Below are 24,068 nucleotides of genomic sequence, written 5' to 3'. Positions count from 1 at the left end.
TTGGTCATGGCCAAGGTTATAAAACTTGCCTCTTCCATACAGGCTTGAGTGAAGGTCTTATTATGCTCCAGAATACCATTTAACCTCTTTAGAGTAGTAGTACTTTCTAATGACTTGAAGCAATACAGACGATCCATCATGGCTCTCATTCGACTCTCGTAAAGTTGTGACAGATCTATATATTCTACAGGGACAAGATAGACTTAGATGACATATATGATTTGATGACGGAGAACTTACAAGGATACCTATTGTTTTGTGTCTTCTTCGCCTAACCATTTGTCTTTCTTGGCGAAAATTCAACTTCTCGATCAGGATCTCCTTTTTATTTTCTTCCTGCCTCAAGGATCTTTCAAAATTAGAGTGATGTTGGAACCGACTGACATGTGGTCAAGTGGGCCCAATGAAAGGGAAATGTGCCTTTGGGCCATTTCTAAGTATTTTGGTGATTGAGTGCAAACACAAGTGCTTAAATGTGAAAATGTGCCCATGGTTGAACAAAGTGCAAATCACAAGTAAAGGTATGTTTCTAAGCCTTAGTACATTGGTTTTGTGTACTAATATCTTGTCTAAGTGTTAGAAACAGGAAGAAGAAGAAAAGAAAAGAAGTGGAGAGTGGCTGTGTACAGCCAAAGGCTGTTTCGGGCTGGGGCACCGGACTGTCCGGTGTGCACCGGACAGTGTCCGGTGCGCCAGACCAGCGCGGAGCAAACCAGCCTCTCTCGGGTATTTCTCCGGCGACTTCGGCTAAAATTCACCGGACTGTCCGGTGTGCACCGGACATGTCCGGTGAGCCAACGATCGGCAAAGCCAACGGTCGGCCGCGGAATCTGCGCGCGACACGTGGTCTGGCCAACGGACGGAAAGTGGCACCGGACTGTCCGGTGCGCCAGATCTACAACGGTCGGCAACGGTCGGCTGCGCCTGTTAAGGAAAGAAATCGGGCACCGGACAGTGTCCGGTGTGCACCGGACTGTCCGGTGCCCCCGACGACAGAAGGCAAGGATGGCCTTCCAGATTTGTTTTCAACGGCTCCTAGCTGCCTTGGGGCTATAAAAGGGACCCCTAGGCGCATGGAGGAGACATCTAAGCATTCCTTGAGCACTCTTGATCACTCACACATCAATCTTGCGCACTTGTTCGACATTCTAGTGATTTGAGCTCCGTTCTAGTGTGCTAGTCTCTTGAGCTCAAGTCTGGGTCTTGTGTGTGCGTATTCGCTGTGATCTTTGTGTCGTGTGTGAGTTGCTAATCCCTCCTTTGCTCCGTGATTCTCTGTGAACATCTTTTGTAAGGGCGAGAGGCTCCAAGTTGTGGAGATTCCTCGCAAACGGGATTGAGAAAAGAAAAGCAAGAACACCGTGGTATTCAAGTTGATCATTGGATCACTTGAGAGGAGTTGAGTGCAACTCTCGTCCGTTGGGACGCCACAACGTGGAGTAGGCAAGTTTTTGTACTTGGCCGAACCACGGGATAACCACCGTGTCATCTCTGTGATTGATTTTTGTGGTTATTGTGTTTTGACTCCTCTCTAGCCACTTGGCCATACTTGTGCTAACACTTAACAAGTTTTTGTGGCTTAAGTCTTGAAGTTTTACAGGATCACCTATTCACCCCCCCTCTAGGTGCTCTCAATTGGTATCAGAGCCGTTCTCTTCAAGAAAGGGACTAACCGCCCGAAGAGATGGATCCTAAAGGGAAGGGAATCGTGATCAACGATAAAGAGAAGGAGTCTTTCGTCAACGAGCCAAAGGATGACAAGTCCAACGACTCTGGCTCGGGCCATAGACGAAAAGATGGGAAGAAGAAGAAGACAAGGCGCATCAAGGAGATCGTCTACTACGACAGCGACGAATCTTCCTCTTCCCAAAAGGACGACGACCACAACGACTACGAGAAAAGAAAACCGATTAATTCGAACTTTTCTTTTGACTACTCTCGTATTCCGCAAAGTTCAAATTCACATTTGCTTTCCATTCCACTCGGCAAGCCCCCACACTTTGATGGGGAGGACTACGGTTTTTGGAGCCACAAAATGCGTAGTCACCTATTCTCTCTCCATCCTAGTATATGGGAGATTGTAGATAGTGGAATGCACTTTAATAGTTCGGATAGTCCTATATTCATTAATGAGCAAATCCATAAGAATGTGCAAGCTACTACTGTTCTTCTAGCTTCATTGTGCAGGGTATGAATATAACAAAGTGAGTGGCTTGGATAACGCCAAGCAAATCTGGGATACCCTCAAGATCTCTCATGAGGGAAATGACGCTACCTTGCTCACCAAAATGGAGTTGGTGGAGGGCGAGCTTGGACGGTTCGTGATGATAAGGGGCGAGGAGCCAACTCAAACTTACAACCGGCTCAAGACCCTTATCAACAAAATAAGGAGCTACGGAAGCACGCGTTGGACAGATCACGACGTCGTCCGCCTAATGCTCAGGTCCTTTACCGTTCTTGATCCTCATCTCGTGAACAATATTCGTGAGAATTCCAGGTACACTATGATGACGCCCGAGGAAGTACTTGGAAAATTCGTGAGCGGGCGGATGATGATCAAGGAGGCAAGATACGTCGACGACGCGTTGAACGGTCCACTCCACGAGCCTCAACCCATTGCTCTAAAGGCAACAAGAAACAAGGAGTCGCTACCTAGCAAGGTGGCGCAAGTTGAGGCAGCCGGGCTCAATGATGAAGAGATGGCTCTCATCATCAAAAGATTCAAGACGGTGCTGAAGGGTCACAAGGGGCAGCCAAGCAAGAACAAGACAAAAGGGAAACGCTCATGCTTCAAGTGCGGTAAGATTGGTCATTTTATCGCTAACTGCCCCGATAACGATAGTGACCAGGAACAGGGAAACAAGAGGGAAAAGAAGAAGAATTACAAGAAGGCCAAGGGCGAGGCGCATCTAGGCAAGGAGTGGGATTCGGATTGCTCCTCCTCCGACTCCGACAATGAGGGACTCGCCGCCACTGCCTTCAACAAATCGGCCCTTTTCCCCAACGAGCATCACACTTGCCTCATGGCAAGGGAAAAGAAGGTAATCACTCGTAATGCTAATACTTATGATTCTTCTAGTGATGATGAATCTAGTGAGGATGAAATTGATTACTCTAGTTTATTCAAGGGATTGGATAGGACTAAGATAGCTAAGATTAATGAGTTGATTGATGCCTTAAATGAAAAGGATAGAATCTTAGAGAAACAGGAAGACCTTTTATATGAAGAACATGATAAATTTGTTAGTGCACAAAATTCACTTGCTCTAGAAGTTAAAAGAAATGGAATACTTTCTTGTGAACTTTCTACTTGTAATGAAACCATTTCTTCTTTAAAGGGTGAAATTAATGTTTTAACTGCTAAACTAGAAGTAGCAAGTAACCCTTGTGTTGAAAATATTACAATTTGCACTAGGTGTAATGATTTTGATGTTAATGCTAGTAGTGAACACTTAGTTTCAATTTCAAAACTAAATGATGAAGTGGCTAGTCTTAATGCTCAACTTAAGACTAGCAAGAGTGATTTTGAAAAACTAAAATTTGCTAGGGATGCCTACACGGTTGGTAGACACCCCTCAATTAAGGATGGGCTTGGCTTCAAGAGGGAAGCCAAGAACTTAACAAGCCATAAGGCTCCCATTCCCGCCAAGGAGAAAGGGAAGGCCCCTATGGCTAGTAGTGCAAAAAGGAACCATGCCTTTATATACCATGATAGGAGACATGCTAGAAATGCTTGTAATAATTTTGATTCATATGTTTATGATTCTCATGCCATGTTTGCTCCTAGTTCTTCTTATGTGTATAATAGAAATGTTACTAGGAAAAATGTTGTTCCTAAAAAAAATGTTATTCATGCTCCTAGGAAAGTAGCAAATGAACCTTCTACCATTTATTATACTTGCAATGCTCCCTTTGCTATCTGTAGAAAGGGCAAGAAGGTAATTGCTAGGAAGTTAGGGGCAAGATGCAAGGGAGATAAAACTTGCATTTGGGTCCCTAAGAATATATGTACTAACCTTGTAGGACCCAACATGAGTTGGGTACCTAAAACCCAAGCCTAAATTTGCCTTGCAGGTTTATGCATCCGGGGGTTCAAGCTGGATTATTGACAGCGGATGCACAAACCATATGACGGGGGAGAAGAAGATGTTCACCTCCTACGTCAAGAATAAGGATTCCCAGGATTCAATCATATTCGGTGATGGGAATCAAGGCAAGGTAAAAGGGTTAGGTAAAATTGCAATTTCTAATGAGCACTCTATCTCTAATGTGTTTTTAGTAGAGTCTCTTGGATATAATTTACTATCTGTAAGTCAATTATGTAATATGGGGTATAATTGTCTATTCACAAATTTAGATGTGTCTGTCTTTAGAAGAAGTGATGGTTCACTAGCTTTTAAGGGTGTATTAGACGGCAAACTTTATTTAGTTGATTTTGCAAAAGAAGAGGCCGGTCTAGATGCATGCTTAATAGCTAAGACTAGCATGGGCTGGCTGTGGCATCGCCGCTTAGCACATGTGGGGATGAAGAACCTCCATAAGCTTCTAAAGGGAGATCACGTGATAGGTCTAACTAATGTTCAATTCGAAAAAGATAGACCTTGTGCAGCTTGTCAAGCAGGGAAACAGGTGGGAGGCTCTCATCACACCAAAAATGTGATGACGACATCAAGACCCTTGGAGATGCTGCATATGGACCTCTTCGGACCCGTCGCCTATCTGAGCATAGGAGGAAGTAAGTATGGTTTAGTTATTGTTGATGACTTTTCCCGCTTCACTTGGGTGTTCTTCCTGCAGGATAAGTCTGAAATCCAAGGGACCCTCAAGCGCTTCCTCAGGAGAGCTCAAAATGAATTTGAGCTCAAGGTGAAGAAGATAAGGAGCGACAACGGGTCCGAGTTCAAGAACCTTCAAGTGGAGGAGTTCCTTGAAGAGGAAGGGATCAAGCACGAGTTCTCCGCTCCCTACACACCACAGCAAAATGGTGTGGTAGAGAGGAAGAACAGGACGCTCATCGACATGGCAAGGACGATGCTAGGAGAGTTCAAGACCCCCGAGTGCTTTTGGACGGAAGCCGTGAATACGGCTTGCCACGCCATCAACAGGGTCTACCTTCATCGCCTCCTCAAGAAGACGTCGTATGAGCTACTAACCGGTAACAAACCCAATGTATCTTATTTTCGTGTATTTGGGAGCAAGTGCTACATTCTAGTGAAGAAGGGTAGAAATTCTAAGTTTGCTCCCAAAGCAGTAGAAGGGTTTTTATTAGGTTATGACTCAAATACAAAGGCGTATAGAGTCTTCAACAAATCATCGGGTTTGGTTGAAGTCTCTAGCGACGTTGTATTTGATGAGACTAATGGCTCTCCAAGAGAGCAAGTTGTTGATCTTGATGATGTAGATGAAGAAGACGTTCCAACGGCCGCTATGCGCACCATGGCGATTGGTGATGTGCGACCACAGGAACACTTGGAGCGAGATCAACCTTCTTCCTCAACAATGGTGCATCCCCCAACTCAAGATGATGAACAGGTTCATCAACAGGAGACGTGTGATCAAGGGGGAGCACAAGATGATCATGTGATGGAGGAAGAAGCGCAACCGTTACCTCCAACCCAAGTTCGAGCGATGATTCAAAGGGATCATCCCGTCGACCAAATTCTGGGTGACATCAGCAAGGGAGTAACTACTCGATCTAGATTAGTTAATTTTTGTGAGCACTACTCTTTTGTCTCTTCTATTGAGCCTTTCAGGGTAGAAGAAGCCTTGCTAGATCCGGACTGGGTGCTGGCCATGCAAGAGGAGCTCAACAACTTCAAAAGGAATGAAGTTTGGACGCTGGTGCCTCGTCCGAAGCAAAATGTTGTGGGAACCAAGTGGGTGTTCCGCAACAAACAGGACGAGCACGGGGTGGTGACGAGAAACAAGGCTCGACTTGTGGCAAAAGGTTATGCCCAAGTCGCAGGTTTGGATTTCGAGGAGACTTTTGCTCCTGTGGCTAGGCTAGAATCAATTCGTATCTTGCTAGCATATGCCGCTCATCATTCCTTCAGGTTGTACCAAATGGATGTGAAGAGCGCTTTCCTCAACGGGCCAATAAAGGAGGAGGTGTACGTGGAACAACCCCCTGGCTTCGAGGATGAACGGTACCCCGACCATGTGTGTAAGCTCTCTAAGGCGCTCTATGGACTTAAGCAAGCCCCAAGAGCATGGTATGAATGCCTTAGAGACTTTCTAAGTGTTAATGCTTTCAAGGTTGGAAAAGCCGATCCAACACTTTTCACTAAGACATGTGATGGTGATTTGTTTGTGTGCCAAATTTATGTCGATGACATAATATTTGGTTCTACTAATCAAAAGTCTTGTGAAGAGTTTAGCAGGGTGATGACGCAGAAATTCGAGATGTCAATGATGGGCGAGTTGAACTACTTCCTTGGGTTCCAAGTGAAGCAACTCAAGGAAGGCACCTTCATCTCCCAAACGAAGTACACGCAAGATCTGCTAAAGCGGTTTGGGATGAAGGACGCCAAGCCCGCAAAGACTCCGATGGGAACCGACGGACACACTGACCTCAACAAAGGAGGTAAGTCCGTTGATCAAAAAGCGTACCGGTCAATGATAGGGTCATTACTTTACTTATGTGCTAGTAGACCGGATATTATGCTTAGCGTATGCATGTGTGCTAGATTTCAATCCGATCCTAAGGAGTGTCACTTAGTGGCGGTAAAGCGAATTCTTAGATATTTGGTTGCTACGCCTTGCTTCGGGCTCTGGTATCCAAAGGGGTCTACCTTTGACTTGGTTGGATACTCAGACTCCGACTATGCTGGATGTAAGGTCGATAGGAAGAGTACATCGGGGACGTGCCAATTCTTAGGAAGGTCCCTGGTGTCATGGAATTCTAAGAAACAAACCTCCGTTGCCCTATCCACCGCTGAGGCCGAGTACGTTGCCGCAGGACAGTGTTGCGCGCAACTACTTTGGATGAGGCAAACCCTCCGGGACTTTGGCTACAATCTGAGCAAAGTCCCACTCCTATGTGATAATGAGAGTGCTATCCGCATGGCGGAAAATCCTGTTGAGCACAGCCGCACAAAGCACATAGACATCCGGCATCACTTTTTGAGAGACCACCAGCAAAAGGGGGATATCGAAGTGTTTCATGTTAGCACCGAGAACCAGCTAGCCGATATCTTTACCAAGCCTCTAGATGAGAAGACCTTTTGCAGGCTGCGTAGTGAGCTAAATGTCTTAGATTCGCGGAACTTGGATTGAATTGTAGCATACATGTGCTTATGCCTTTGATCATGTTCATTCTGCATTTTGTTGCTTATTTTGGTGCTCAAGTTGTACAAACACTCCCTGGACCTCACAAGTCCGTTGCAAAGTGATGCACATGTTTAGGGGGAGATGTGTTACAACTTGACCCTTTGAGACTAACCCTATGCTTGAGTTTGCTTGATTTAGTCTCGAAGGAGGATTGAAAGGGAAAAGGTGGACTTGGACCATGAAAGACTTCCACTGCACTCCGATGAGAGGGTAACTTATTCCAGGTCCATCTCATAAACTCTTATTGCCATTTGATCTTAATTGAAGATTTTGGTGAGGCAATGGGGTTAAAGGGCCAAGATTGATCCCGTTTTGGTGCTTGATGCCAAAGGGGGAGAAAATAAAGGCCAAAGCAATAAATGGATCAGCTACCACTTGAGAAATTTTGAAAATAGTGAAATAGAGCTTTTTGTTTTGTCAAAACTCTCTTATTGTCTCTCTTGTCAAAAGTTGGTTTCTTGTGGGGAGAAGTATTGATTATGGGATTTAGGGGGAGTTTTTGAAATCTTTGATCAATCTCTTTTGAAATGACTCTCTTTATGCTTCAACATGTGTGTTTGACTTAGAGATAGAGATTTGAGTTTGATTTGCAAAAACAAACCAAGTGGTGGCAAAAGATGATCCATATATGCCAAAATTGGATAAAACTCAAAGTTAGTTTTTATTTGAAGTGATTTTGCACTTGTTCTAGTTGCTTTATGTTGTGTTGGCATAAATCACCAAAAAGGGGGAGATTGAAAGGGAAATGTGCCTTTGGGCCATTTCTAAGTATTTTGGTGATTGAGTGCAAACACAAGTGCTTAAATGTGAAAATGTGCCCATGGTTGAACAAAGTGCAAATCACAAGTAAAGGTATGTTTCTAAGCCTTAGTACATTGGTTTTGTGTACTAATATCTTGTCTAAGTGTTAGAAACAGGAAGAAGAAGAAAAGAAAAGAAGTGGAGAGTGGCTGTGTACAGCCAAAGGCTGTTTTGGGCTGGGGCACCGGACTGTCCGGTGTGCACCGGACAGTGTCCGGTGCGCCAGACCAGCGCGGAGCAAACCAGCCGCTCTCGGGTATTTCTCCGGCGACTTCGGCTAAAATTCACCGGACTGTCCGGTGTGCACCGGACATGTCCGGTGAGCCAACGGTCGGCAAAGCCAACGGTCGGCCACGGAATCTGCGCGCGACACGTGGTCTGGCCAACGGACGGAAAGTGGCACCGGACTGTCCGGTGTGCACCGGACTGTCCGGTGCGCCAGATCTACAACGGTCGGCAACGGTCGGCTGCGCCTGTTAAGGAAAGAAATCGGGCACCGGACAGTGTCCGGTGTGCACCGGACTGTCCGGTGCCCCCGACGACAGAAGGCAAGGATGGCCTTCCAGATTTGTTTTCAACGGCTCCTAGCTGCCTTGGGGCTATAAAAGGGACCCCTAGGCGCATGGAGGAGACATCTAAGCATTCCTTGAGCACTCTTGATCACTCACACATCAATCTTGCGCACTTGTTCGACATTCTAGTGATTTGAGCTCCGTTCTAGTGTGCTAGTCTCTTGAGCTCAAGTCTGGGTCTTGTGTGTGCTTATTCGCTGTGATCTTTGTGTCGTGTGTGAGTTGCTAATCCCTCCTTTGCTCCGTGATTCTCTGTGAACATCTTTTGTAAGGGCGAGAGGCTCCAAGTTGTGGAGATTCCTCGCAAACGGGATTGAGAAAAGAAAAGCAAGAACACCGTGGTATTCAAGTTGATCATTGGATCACTTGAGAGGAGTTGAGTGCAACTCTCGTCCGTTGGGACGCCACAACGTGGAGTAGGCAAGTTTTTGTACTTGGCCGAACCACGGGATAACCACCGTGTCATCTCTGTGATTGATTTTTGTGGTTATTGTGTTTTGACTCCTCTCTAGCCACTTGGCCATACTTGTGCTAACACTTAACAAGTTTTTGTGGCTTAAGTCTTGAAGTTTTACAGGATCACCTATTCACCCCCCCCCCCTCTAGGTGCTCTCACCCAAGCACTAGGACACAGGAGTATTCAGGTGCTCAACAAAACAGTAGGCAGGGAACTGTAGCGTCTTGTTAAGCGTGTCCCATCAGTGTACAGTGCGAGGGTAACCAGGTGAGTGGGCGTTCTCTTCTAAGTACAAATATGCCCCCGGTTACCTGCTACGGCCCCAAAAAATTCCTCCCTTTTGGGTCATTACAGGTCATTATGGTGAGGCTAAGTATTAAATACACGTCAAACCCTACCCCAAGAAGGGGCTTACAAATGGGCCCGAATGGTCAGCGGGGCACTGCATGGGCCCGCCATCAGACGACGCGGTCCTCACTAGGATGCGACACTCTTCGCTTTGGGGCACTGGGTCTTCGGTCCTTGCCAAGGCTGTGAGCCTGTGACTCAGAACTGCCCAAGTTGGTGGTGATGCCGTGCGAAGTCCTGAGGAGCCCGCGCTATGAACGGTAGATCCCTTCGCCTCTAAGCCTTTGACAGTTCTCCGAACGAGACCTCGACTTCGATAGGGGTCGAAGTACCCTTCGCCTGATGTGTCTGAGATAGAACCAGTTCAACTTATGTTAAAGAAAGCTGATCGAGGGGGCGGACGACCTTCGCTCCAACAAGCTAGTATTTATATGATTATGATACATACATTCGAGTTCATGTGACTTAACTTTAAGTTGATTCCTTAGGTTCTAAACCAAGCCCATTAATTCTGAACTTGTGGCCTTCTCTTTCTCCAAATATTCCATCATGGATTCAACAACTTGGAGTTTTTGTGAGTCAACATAAGAAGTAAAGGCTTATCAGTTGACTCATCCATGATCGCTTAAGGACAGAGTCACCAGAAACAATGTTTTACTCAGTAAAATCATGAGTTAGAGACTTAGCCAATGGCATTTGTGAAAACCTTCTTCAAATTGTTTGGCCTTTTCTAATTAGTGGTGATCTTTGACCAAGTCAATGTGGGCAACCAGATGGTTCCCATAGCGAACCAAGAAGTGTTGATAATAGTCATCAGATACTGAAATCTTCACTTCATGTAACACTTCTTCAATATTTGGGTCTGCACTAGAGCAGCGATGATCAATTGACAATATTTAATGAGTGAATAAGCTTTTTTGGCAATTGATGACGGTCCAGGAGCCGCTAAAGGGTTAGCTGGTGCGACCAAAGGGTCAGCCAATGCAACCAAGGGCAACAACAACTATGGGAGTTTTTGGAGGCACTCGGGAAGATGACGTGGGAGCCAGAATTGTTCCCTCAGGGGCTTTAGAAGGCTCAACTAGATAAGGTATCTCAACTGAAGGCTCTAACACGACAGAAGCAGGTTCAACCCCAACAGTTACCCTAGTAAGTGAGCTAGATGGCACAAAGCTTACTTTATCTTTGGTAGCTCTATTGATACCTTGCCAAATTTAATACCTACCATTATAATACTTCAAGACAAAATTATACTAACTATCTTGTGAGTCATACCTTGAAGATTTTCTTAATTTCCTTTTCAAAGGAGTCAAAGGGCATCCTTACGATCATCCTTGGAAGCCAAGTCGTTCTCCTCCTCTAGTTCAGTGGTAGTACAAGTATGAGGATTGGTATAAATTTCTTCCTCCAGTCTTAGGTTCTCATCAACCGGGGAGGAGTCCCGATCTGAATGCTAAATCGAACGTGTTTGGAATGAAGACCAACACAACATCAATATCTAACTTAGATTAAGAAGAGTTCACAACTGGAATCAAATAACTCAGAATATGCAATAATAAAGTTATGGAAAATACCATTGGGTGTGGAATCGTCACAGAGCATGACTTGATAGGATTTCCCTTCGACAGTCTCCAACTAAGCTAAAGATTTGCGACAAATTATTTGTGGCTTCTAATAGTACTATTTTCTAAAGTAGCCTAGGATGGATCAACCAATTCTCCATACTCCCAAGCATAGTTGACTTTCTCTGATAAGGGGGAGACTCATCGTCCTATCCAACTCCTGGCTACATGGACCTCAATAAGGTTGAGTTCTTTCATGTCCTGAATTATGTTCATTGCTACTAGCATAACCTCAATATAAGATTTAGGCCACCCATCCATTATGCTTCAGGGACCAATTGTCACCCTTTGAACTCTGGAAGCCTAGGTTCATGATTTATCATATAAAACCAGTACTTCTGCCAGTTCTTATGAGTAGTTTCATTTGACAATCTAGGTATGGACACCAGCGCGTAATTGGATTCCTACACCCCACTACTACATGATGCTCTTTTCTCGGGTGAAGGCAAAGGAAGAAAAGATGTTGGAAGAGCAAAAAGAAAGGGAGAATTCCCAGATAAGCTTCACAAAGGTGAGAAATATGGCAATGTGCAAATTTGAATTGGGATTTAGGTGGATCAGCTCTATCTAAAAATAATCTAGGAGTTCCCTAAAAATTTGATAGGACAAAAGACCAAATACTTGAATGAAGAATTGGGGAAAGACCACTATTTGGTCAACATCATGCATGGAAAAGGAATCCATGCCTAGGAATTTTAATTGAATCAAAGTCTTCTCTTATAGAAGTACCATTGACACCAAAGACTTCAGTTCTTTAGAGGTCACCGAAGATGCCCTAAATTTGTTGGAGTGCAATACATCCATAGATACAATTTGGAGAAACATTGGTGGTCATGGTTGAAGTGATTTAGGATTTTTACCGTGGAACCAGGATGAAAAAAGCAATGAGATTGTATAAGGGTGTGTTTTATTTGACTTTTTTGCTTTGACTTTTGCCCCATAAAAGCTAAAAGCCAAACCAAAGGGCTGGATTCAGGAAACAACTTTTTGTAAAAGCTGACTTTTTCGCAGTGCAAAACTGAAAGCACCATTGGACCTATTTTTAGTGGCTTTCAGATAGAATTGTGAAAACATATATTGAAGAACTTTTAACGGTTTTTAGTGGTTTCCACCGAACGGTTTTTAGCTTTTTAACAGCTCACAACTCACAGCAGCTTTTTCTATAGCTCACAACAGCTTTTTTCACAGCCATAGCCTATCCAAACAGACCCTAAGCTTAAAAGGTTGTGGAGTGGGCCTATTTATAAGTAACAGTGAAAGTCCAAACATCACGGGTCTAGAAGATGAATTAGTTTGAATCTGCATAATCAGAAGCACTAGTCCGGAGATTTGATTGAGTAGTGAACAATAAAAGGTCGAGCCCTAGGACTTGAGGGCTATGTATTAATGCTCAGAACTCGGCTATCCCTAGGAACAACTCAAAATGCTAGAGATAAGACTTTGCAGATCTAATTCAATTCAAGGGTCCAATCTACCATAGTTGGAAACTCAGTCAAATCAGACTCTAAGGCTACTGTAATGGATATATACCAAGGATACCCGAGGACATCTTAATATACAGGACCCTAACAAGTGGGACCGATCACTGGGTCATGTTGTCCTAGGACTTGACCCATATGCCAGGTAGATACTAAGACTATTCAGAAAAAACATAGGCACAAAATCTTATCAGACCAATAGATAAGATCGATATATATGTAATATGGTAGAATCTGGATGATAATGGAAACCTACATGTAAATATAGAACTAAAAGTCCTAGATAGACTTACTTAAAACGATATGTATCCCGATACATGTCTTTATCTGGTACAATACCAGATAACCTTCCTGTAATTGCCCTCCTTCTTAGACTGGCAGACCATCAAATCGTAAGACATAGCCACCAACATACATGACATATAGTATTATCTCACGTCGACCGAACGTGTCTAAATCTTTGTGTCTCATGTGTGTTTTGCATTTAGTACTTGATCTCACGGTCTACCCTATTAACTAACAACCAAACAATCCTCAGACACTATTATTATAGGATTGAGCATTCTATCACCCTAAATCAGTGTTGCCTTCAGATAGCTTAGTGTATGAAGAACTATAATATTCAAGGGAAAATGGCGTATACTTTGTAATCTGCTTTATAAACTTTTATCCAAGGGAGGAGAAGAAAAATATGAAAGAAAATATTCATTGTTTATTCCATGTTAAACCTTATGTTGATTATTTTTATGTATGTTTCATTTATTTCCTTTACTTCTTCTTTCTTTATCTTCGGACACTCCAAGATGAAGAGAAAATGGTGTATCCTTTAACTATGTTGCCTTGTTATGGTTTCGTGTAGGAGCTTTAGTAGGTAACCAACACTCTATAGTAGAAAAAAATATAGAGATGAAAACTCTTGAGTTTTTATGAAGTAATTCTATAATAAAGTTTATAGAGTAGAGTTGATGAAATCACAAATTTACTCTTAAATTACAGGAGCTGAAAATGAATAGCGTCCCCTAAATTTCAGTGGAGGAGTGAGTATCCAAGCACACCGGATAAATTTTATGAGAAGAAAACTAAACGACCAAGAACAAAACAGTTGCTGAAAGAGCAAATGTGTCGTGTATGAAATTGCACTTTACATGGCACATTCAAAATTTTAACATGCATACAAATAATTTCTCTGTGCTTTGTTCTTTTTTATTTGACATGATTACTTTTTTTAAAAAAAAACTTCAATCACTGGTCTTATTCAAAAAATGTAGGTTTCATCTATTTTTTTGTTGTGTATCCTATTGTTAAGTTAAGTTAAGTTTAGTATTTATTATACTTTTATATGTTTACATTAATTTTTTGAATAAACTGAACTATTAAAGTTTTAGAAAAAAGTCAACTTCATCAAATAAATAATAACAAAGAGAGTGGACTTAGACGGGCTCCAACCATGCCCTGAGTCATTCCCCTCACGTGAATTTGGTGTACGAGTTGCTCCGACAATTCACTCAATTTGCTCTCCACTTTGCAGTGTGCCATCAAAACTTCCCGTGGAGGGGAAGTTCTAATCTCCCCCTTCACTAATCTTACATATTCAATGCAAAATTAATTATTTTTAATTTTAGTTATCAGACAACAATGCGTACTATGGCACTGCAAGTATTGTACAATTTTTTAAAACTCTAAAACTGATGTTGTTGGGGGCCTTCGTCCGGTCCTCAAAACACTGATTAACCATTGTTTTCTTATACATCTCTGGAAGTGTTACAAGTGTTTCAGTAAAAACCACCTTCGAAATAAATCAAGCAAAGACGAAGGTACATTTTTACTGGCGGACGAAACTGATCTTCAACTGAGGCAGCATACAAAGAAGTTTCGCCTGTACGCGCAAGTGGTAGAGGTGTTGGCCGAAGTCGATAACTTCCAACAACGGAATAGGATGAAGAAAATACACTATTGCCCTGATGACATTTGTAAATAATGTGTGTAAAACCTTGGGGATATGATTGTAATTCTATATAAAGGCGGTTTATCTTCCTATAAATAGATGAACAATACTCTGTATAGTTACTTTTTTGAGGGCCATCACTTCGTTTTACTTAGCTTACGTAGAACCTTCGTGTCATCATGTGTGCTAGAGTCGAAGGTATGTTTATACATATTTATGAGGAGAAATGAAGTAAAATGTTAAGACATATGAGATGAGTTGAATGTAAAGTTACACTTTGTCATTTTCATATTATTTCATTATGTTTCTCAATAAAAACTTCGACCCTTGTTCTAATATTTCGAAGAAGTCTTAAATCAAGAGGGCGAAGGTCCTTATATTTAACTTGTGTTGCTTTGATTTTTGATATTTTTAGCGGAATTGAAATTAAGTATTGTATAAAAATTAAATAACTCGGTTAAAATATATAGGTAGAGCTGAATAGAGAAAATAGTTGAAGAGGAGGAACGAGAGAGGGGAAATATTTAATAGAAAGTAGAAATAGGATAAGAAAAGAGGGAATGATTGGAATCAGTCTTATAGGATGTGTTTGGTTGCCTGGTCCAGCCTGAGCCTGGCTCAGTGAGAGGACCAGGCTCAAGAGAGCCCGCATGTAATGAGCTAAACTAAGATGTTTGGTTGGCTGGTCAAAATAAGTCTTGCCCATATGATATATTGTTTGGTTCTCATTTTTTTAGCTTGACCCAATTGGGTTACCACCAATTTTGATGTGTTAGATGTCGTTCCCGCCAAATTTCAAAATTTTAAGCGTTATTAAACAAATTACAACAGATTTAACTAAAAATATGATTTTGACCCATAAATTGAACTAATTACAATAATCTAAATATGATTTACACCCATAGATTACAACAGATTTTGAATAATGCCCTTTGTACAGTAGGAGCAACTTACATAAACATAAATTGAAATAAATTACAACAGATCCTTTGTAATACAATCATTTGAATATGATTTTCAAATAATAAATTGAACAGAAGAACAAAAGATCTATGCGGCGCCGTCCTCCAACTCGAATAATATGATTTTTCTCAAATAATAAATTGAACAGAATAATAAATGGGTGTTAAACAGAAACAGAAACATATATGACAGTTTTCTCATACCCATCTGTTTAGGCCTAAACTGTCATAAACACTGTCATAAACACTGTTTAGGTCTGACGGTGGAAGAAGATCAACATGGATTGGGTGTTAAACAGAAACAGATGGGTGTTTATGATTGTATGAGAAAAATCATATTGTTTGTCATACCCATAGGTTTAGGCCTAAACTGTCATAAACATTGTTTTCTCAATTGATAAACATATGGGTGTTAAACAGAAACAGATGAGAGTTGTTAAACAGAAACAGAAACAACCAAATATGACAGTTTATAAACACTGTTTATAAACAGAAACAGAAACATTTTATAAACACTGTTTATAAACAGAAACAGAAACAGAAACAGAAACAGCCAAATATGGGTGTTTCTGTTTATGACAGTTTAACCTAATATGCTTGTAGTGACCCAGTGTAAACAGAAACAGAAACAGATGAGAGTACTAATAAATTTACCTCAGAAATTATTATCAATTAAAATCACTTGATCAACTCATGAGAGTAATACAATAAATTGCCTCAGTTTTGTATGAATAAACACCTCATTTGACCATACATGGGAGAACATAGGGCAGGTGGAGAAATCTGATTTAAGGATAGAATATGTTTGGTTGCCTGACCCAAGAAGAAAACCAAGAGCAAGGAAAACAAAGCAGTAAGTCAACCTCCCATGAATGGTCATCAGTCAAACATATTTCATCATAGGCAAAATTCACAAAATGAGCAAGGAAACCAAAGCAACAAGTCATACTCCCTTGATTGATCATCATTATAAAACATATCATCATAGGCAAGTAAAGGCAACAGTTCAATATAAAATCATCACAGACCGGTAGAAAAGTCTCAGAATTATTAATTATCATCCATAGTTCAAGATTCAGTGCCATAGGCATAGAGCAAAGTATTAGGCATAGATCAAAGTACTACGCAAAGTATTGGTCTGCTCAAATCTTTGCAAGGTGCTGCCTTAGCCAAAGCACACGGTGTTTAGGCTCCATCTTCACAAAGCCATCACCTTGCCTTTTGTTGTCCAATAGGTAGGTAAGGCAAGTCATCAACTCCTCATCTGTGAAACCTGGAATACTCATGCAAATTTGATACAGATCAGGGTGGACATCTGTGGTCTGGACTACAACAGGTGCTTGGACAGCTTCAGCCAATTTGTTCACAGCTCTAGTAAGCCCTGTCATAATCCCCAACTCTTCATCATTGAGTCTCCTTTTCTTTCCATATGATCCATAGGAACTACCAGCACCAGCACCACTATGAGAAGGGCTAGCACCAGCAGAACCAGAGGCAGTAGCACCAGTACCAACAAGACATGGTTCTTCAGATGCACCAGCACCTTCAGTGATATCCGAGATGGTGCCAAGGGGCTCATTTGAGGCCATGGCATACTTGCCAGTAGCCTGCCCAGCTCCAAATATAATTTGCATCTGCACATAGTTTTCAATTGGCACATTGAGGAAATCAGCATCCTTTGGGTTGTCTTTTGTATGGCCCAGGAGGTGTTCATCATCAAGGATGATTGTGAATGTATTCTCATCCCAATGAGCACCGCTTAGGTCCTTGAGCCTACAAACCCTAATCCATTTTTGATGCCACTTCCTCAAATGATTGTAGACTTGGGTGCCTGTGACTTCTTGGCCACTGAATTCAGTCAGTGCCTTGGCAACAGAGTTGACATGGACCTCCTTGAACCCTTTATCCGTTTTTACTCCTTGCCCAACCAAGTCTGCAAACTTCCTCAGGATATAGGCTGACATCACAGGGGTCCAGCGCATGGCAGTCCTTGAGGTACTACCAGCAGCAACTTGCTCAACTTCCATAGTCTATAAACAATTGATAAGACATTTATAAAATTGAAGTCATAAGAATAGTTAATGAAATGTCATCATAGCATAGGACCAGTTTTCTCAGCATATAAAAAATAATTAAGCTTCAAAGCAAAAAGTACAAAAAACATCACTGCAGATCACAATTTCTCTCAGCATATAAAAAATGATACAGTTTCAAGACAGCAAACATAAAACATCACTGCAGATCACAATTTCTCTCAGCATATAAAAATAATTAAGTTCCACAAAAAACATCACTGCAGAGTACAATGTTTCTCAGATTGTAAGGCTGATAACAAAAAACATCACTGCAGAGTACAATGTTTCTTAGAAGAAAACCACAAAGAAATTACACACGGCTAGACCCCCTATGCTGCCACATTTGAGTTGATATAGCATCTCTTTGTTGGGTCCAAGTTTGGTTATCATGAACTGCATCAATGACACCTTCCACATTGGCAATGTTTGGAGCCCAAGTGTTTTCCGAAGGAAAATGTGAATCCAGCCCATATCTAAGAATCCAGTTGTGAAGGATGGTGCATGCTAACACAAGCTTAACTTGTGTCGGATATGGATGAAAAGGCTTGTTGTATAGAATCTTGAATCTATTCTTCAAGGCACCGAAAGCTCTCTCAATTGTTACTCGGAGGGAAGAATGCCTTAGATTGAAGAGTTCTCTTGGATTGAGTGGATGATTTCCTCCACCAAATTCTCTTAGATGATATCTTGTGCTACGGTATGGAGGTAGAAATCCAGGTCTAACAGCATAACCAGCATCAACTAAATAGAATTTTCCTAGTTCAAAGAATTCTAGTTAGTTTGATTGTGAAGTAATTTAAAAGCATATTCAAACATGTTATGGAATTACCTGGTGGCACAATGAGGCCATCAGATCTTTCCAATGCATCTGATAGAATCAAGGCATCATGAGCTGAACCTTCCCAGCCAGCAAGAACATAGGTAAATCTTAAATCAAAATCAACAGCTGCTAGAACATTTTGTGTCGTTGTGTGCTTTCTACCCATGAAGGCTGCTCTCATTGAACTAGGAACCCTAGCCAATACATGTGTGCCATCAATGGCACCAACGCAATTCTAAATGTTTAAGTTAAAATGATTAAAACAAAGACAATACTAACATATTTCAATTAAATGGTTAATGTGCAATCCTAAATGGAATGGAAAGTACCTTGAAGTACGGGTACCATCTTCTACTAACATGAATTTTGGGATGGACAGAGGTGGAAGGAGGGGTGATCATCTAAGTGCGTAGCTCACCAATTGCACTTAACACCTCGTGAAAATATCTACTAATAGTCTCAGTAGATCTTCGGAAGGTGAATTTGAGAACCCTAAACCTTTGATTATGACCAACAACATGTAGAAACATTGCAACTTGTTCTTCTACAGAACTGTGAATACTATCCCTTAGCAAGTGTCGAGACCGAAACAAACCACAAAGCTCAAAGAAAGGGACCTTAGACATTCTAAGCAGCTCCACACATTGGATATCATCAGATTCATAGATAAATCTAAGATTTGCCTGCCTCTCAATGTCCCTTTGAAACATTGGACCATATGTGACACGAGGATGAAAGATTCTACGCCTAAGGCAAGCAAACAACCAACAAGATATAGCAACAACCAATGTCGATGCTCTCAACTTCAGCAAATGACGATTTGGACCCAACATATCTGAATAAAGGGAAAAAATTGTTGAATGAGAAACAATTGTACTCTGCTCAGACTGAAAAAACAAGCCAGGGTTGCCACATCTAATGATGTTCCTCCAAACTGGCTTGGTAACATCACTGAAAAATTGTACTCTGCTCAGATTAAAAAACATCACTGAGAAATTGAGATCTGCTCAGATTGAACCAAAAAACATCACTAAAAAATTGTACTCTGCTCAGATTGAAAAAAAAAACATCACTGAAAAATTGTGGTCTGCTCAGATTGAAAAAAAAAAACATCACTGAAAAATTGTGGTCTGCTCAGATTGAAAAAAAAAACATCACTGAAATTTGGTCCTAAGCTCAGACTTTAAATATTTTCATCACTGAAAAATGATCAGAATAAAAGAAGAGAGTTATGGAGGTAGCAGCATAATATAATGCATTAACTACCTGCATAGTATAAAAAGAAGATAGTTATGGAGGTAGCTGCATAATATAATGCATTAATCCATTAAATTAAACAAGACAAGAAGCTACAGAGGGGAGAAGAAAGGATGAACAAAGGTAAGATTGTTGTAAGGGAAGAGGAAACAAGAATAGATGAAGGTAAGAGGGGGAGAAGAAAAGAGGAACAACTAGCTACTTAATATAATAGACAGATTATGCTAGTTGCATAATCCATTAAATTAAACAGGACAAGCATGACAAACATGTTAAATTTAGTTAAGTCAATAAATAAACATGGCAAAACATGGACCAAACAGATAGTAATATTGAAAGATGGCTTAACTAATATGAAAGTAATGAAAAGATCAGTAATGAAAAGATGCAAGTAATATTCAGTTAAGTTCAGGTCAGTGAAGTTCAGTTAAGCAGATCAGTAATGAAAAGATGCAAGTTTTTCATCCAAAACATGGACCAATCAGATATCCACCAACAATCAGTTATATACTAAGATGAAAGTACATCACTGAAAAACTATGCAGGTTTTTCAGTTAAGTTTAGTTAAGTTAAGTTCAGTTAAGCAGACCAGTAATGAAAAGATGCAAGTTTTTCATCAAAAACATGGACCAATCAGATATCCACCAACAATCAGTTATATTAATCAGATCTAGAATGAGAAAATTTTGCCTAGATCAGCTAATATGAAACTAATCAGCTGCTTTGCTAGAATCAGCTGCTTTGTTTTCAGTTATATTAATCAAAGCAAAGCAGATCGAGAATAGAACTAATTAATACAACAATGAAGCAAAGCAAACTGATTAATAAAACTAATTAGTTATATTAACCAAACCCTAATCAGATTAATACAACAATCAGTTTGCTAGAAACAGCTGCTTTCTAGACCAGATCTGATTAACATAAACAAAGCAAAGCAGCTGAAAACATATCATTGCTAATATGAAACTAATCAGATCTAGAATGAGAAGACAAAGCAGATGAAAAACTAATCAGATCAGTAATGAAAAGCAGATCTAGAATCAGTTAACAATCAGACCTAAACCCTAAACCTGAGAACAGATCGAGAACAGATCAGCTAGGGTTCACTCGCAGCTGAGAACAGATCGAGGTCGTAGGAGAGCGATCAAACCTGAGAAGAGGGAGACCACACAGCTAGGGTTCACTCGCAGCTGAGAACCGATCGAGGTCGTAGGAGAGCGATCCTTGCGAAGCAAATGAAAGTAGATGAGCAGCAAGAAAGTAGATGAAAGTAGATGTGCAGCCAAGAAAGGGGCTAACCTCTCGTCGCCGACAGCGAAGCAGATGAACCCGAGAGGCGAGAGCGAAGCAGATCGACGGAGAAGCAGATCGAGCTCATCCGCAGGCGCGGTGTCGTCACCACGGGTCGAGAGAGATGACGGCGGCGAGGGAGCACGGCGGCTGCGAGTGAACCCGAGAGGCGAGAGCGAAGCAGATCGACAGAGAAGCAGATCGAGCTCGTCCGTGGGCGCGGTGTCGTCACCACGGATCGAGAGAGATGACGGCGGCGAGGGAGCACGGCGGCTACGAGTGAACCCGAGAGGCGAGAGTGAGTGAACCCGAGAGGCGAGAGCGAGTGAACCCGAGAGGAGAGAGCGAGAGCGAGAGCGAGAGCCGCGACGGCGGCGAGTCGCGACGGCGGCGAGTCGCGAGAGGAGAGACTGCGAACCCTAGACCGCGGCGGCCAGGCTCAATCGCGAAGTGCCTTATGCCCTTATCTGCGTTCCAATCGGGTCTGACCACAATATTGCATTGGGCTCATCTCAGCCAGGCCCTCAAGCTGGGCCAGACAACCAAACATGGCGCTGTTGATTCAAATGGGCCTGGCCGTGCACTGGCCAGGGAACCAAACATATCCATAGCGTTCGCTTACTTCTATATGCGGCCCGTGGCCGGAGCGAAATTGATAATAATAATAAATAATAATAACAATAATAATAATAATATCAGCTTGTCAGTGTCTTGTATACCTGATCGCGTAATACAAAGTTGACCACAGCAGCAGGTGATCGGAGAGACCATCTCTACTTCTCTAATCTCTAGTACCTGATCTCTGTCAACGATTTCGTGCCCTGCTGCTGTGTGCCATGAATGGTAGACCCACAACGAGCAGTCGAGCACAAACGCCATGACGCGCGCGTCAAACCTATGCTCGGGCGCGGAGGCGCTGGGTGGCGGTGGCGAGGTCGCAGCGCGCGGGTGCAAAGCCAACGCGGCCATTCTGAAGGTCGTACTCCACCCAGACGTTCTGCTGGTGGTGGTGGCCGATCACGTACGCCGACATGCCCGCCATATCCGAGTTCCCGAACGTCAGGCACCACACCGCCTCGGCGCCGCCCTCACCGCGACGCTCGCCAGGCACCCTGTACAGGAGCTTCTCCCCGCCGACCGCCACCTCCGCGCCGCGGAGGACGAGGCCCACCTCCGGGAGCATCTGGCTCGCCGCGGCCACCCGCGCCTCCGATGCGCGGAAGCAGGCGTCGAACGCGCCCTGGAACACGAAGTCGGACTCGCCGAGCGGGGCCAGGAGCGCGCTGGTCTGGTTCAGGAACTCGCCCTTGAGCGGCGCGTAGGCGTCAGCGAGGAGGAACGTGAACTGCGTGCCGGAGTCCACCATGGTCTGGCCCGCGCCCGTGTGGTCCGGCGCGAGCACGGACTTGGGGATGGGGAGCAGCGCGGCGCCCACGCGGATGCCCTCCAGCTGCACGGAGTAGGCCACCCGGTCGAAGTACGGCAGAGGCCGCGAGATCTGTATCAGCGGCGTGTAGTTTAGCTGCGGCGCCAGGGCGGCGCCGTCGCCGCCGAGGACGAGGAGGCCGGGCCCGTCCCCTGGGGCAATGCAGTAGGCGAAGCGGAGGGTGGCAGTCTGCGTCACGAAGGACAGGCTGCCCCGGTTCATGCCGAGGAGGCCCGTCGCCGCCTCCGAGTCCGAGGAGTTGGTGGCAGTGGCGGACGAGTAGGAGGTGACGCAGCCGAAGAGCGCGCGCACGGGCGGCGCCCCGCCGAGGAGGAACGTGTCGGCAGCCAGGATGCCGTCGGCGGACGAGGCGTCGGCGTAGGAGAGGGAGACGCGGCAGGAGTTGGACGGCGGCCCGGCGCAGAACGGCGGGACGGGGAGGTCGCGGCCGCGCCACTGGCACTCCGGCGACGAGCAGTGGGCGGCGGCGTACGTGGACGAAGCCGAGCCGTTGAACGCTGCCGGAGCCTGTGGCGGCGGCGTGGACGGCACGCGGCTCCCGTTGCAGCGCAGCCAGGAGAGCTCGCTGCCGGTGTCGAGCACCATCGTGACGTTCTGTGGCGGCGCGCCCACGGCCACCGGCACGGTCAGGCTGACGTCGTGGCGGAACCGTAGCCTGTTCGGCGGCGGTGAATGTGTAGTAGGCGGCAGCACCAGCTGCTGCACCCTCATCAGCGGGAGAACTGTCCCCGTGAACCTGGCCTCTCTGCACGCCGGCTCCGCCCCGTGGGCAAGAAGAGAGAGGCAGAGGAGGAGGATCGGCTCCATCTCCATGGCATGCAGACACTCTCCGTTTCTACTCTCACCGCTGACTGGCTCCGGTCCGGGTCCTCCTCTTCCCTACTAAATCACGTTGCATTGTGTCACATCTCGCTTCTTCGCACAGCATCGAATGCTCGTTCCCTCTGTTCTCCCATCCGATTCTGCGATGCAACGTTCAGCGACCTCATCAATAGAAGTACTGTAGCCTCATGGACACGGCTGTCCGTCCAGATGGCGCAGCTGGAGCTTTTGAGAGACAAGCTCCTCCTGGACCTGGTGGTTGTCCAATTTGCTGTCCAGCATCGTTGGGGGATTTTTGGAGGCGAGCCAGTGACTTTTCAGCTGCCTGGCCATGATCTCTTGTTAGATTTGTCGAGAAGACCCTTCGTCGCCAGTTCATCCTGCCTGCGGTTGAGAAACCCGTGGTCGACAGCTGGACAGTGGTGAGTGGAGACCTACCAATGCAGTACAACCCTCTCATCTTCCTGTGCTTGTGCTCCCCTACCCACATGTTCGGCTGTTGCCTGTCGACCGTCGGGTTTCCAGTTTCTCACAGCAACCATGGCCTATGGCGGTGAAGGGGGCTTGCCTCCGCGAGGCTAGAGATGTCCAAATGGGCCGCTCGGCCCGGCCTGGGCCCGGTGAAGCCTGACCCGTTTTGGGTCCGGCCCGCCGGGCACGGTTAGAAAACCGGACCGGGCCGTCTAGTCACGTGGGCTCATTTTTCTGTTCGAGTCTGGCCTGCAGCGGGCCTAAACGGGCCGGACCGGTCCGTTTAGCACGAAAAAATGGGTTTAACGGGCTTAGAGGTAAACAGACCGTACCAGGCTAGCCCATCGTGCCTAGTCTCTTATCCGAGCTCGA

At 44.1% G+C, this 24,068-nt stretch overlaps 1 protein-coding gene across 1 annotated transcript; it reads right to left on the bottom strand.

The window, feature by feature from the left end:
• Positions 1-21,634: 21,634 nt before the first annotated feature.
• LOC100286054 (uncharacterized) lies at positions 21,635-23,314 on the bottom strand. Its single transcript, NM_001366614.1, has one exon. The coding sequence runs from the start codon at positions 23,214-23,216 to the stop codon at positions 21,852-21,854; it is 1,365 nt and encodes a 454-aa protein (NP_001353543.1). The 5' UTR covers positions 23,217-23,314; the 3' UTR covers positions 21,635-21,851.
• Positions 23,315-24,068: the final 754 nt, after the last annotated feature.

The sequence above is a fragment of the Zea mays genome, chromosome 1 (genome assembly GCF_902167145.1).
Source record: "Zea mays cultivar B73 chromosome 1, Zm-B73-REFERENCE-NAM-5.0, whole genome shotgun sequence".
NCBI lineage: Eukaryota > Viridiplantae > Streptophyta > Magnoliopsida > Poales > Poaceae > Zea > Zea mays.
The sequence above is the reverse complement of the archived record's forward strand: the minus strand, read 5'-3'. Positions and strand labels throughout refer to the sequence as shown.

Bases quoted from the DNA above. Each gene is read 5' to 3' on its own strand.
- LOC100286054 (NM_001366614.1), bottom strand. From the start codon at position 23,216: ATGGAGATGGAGCCGATCCTCCTCCTCTGCCTCTCTCTTCTTGCCCAC.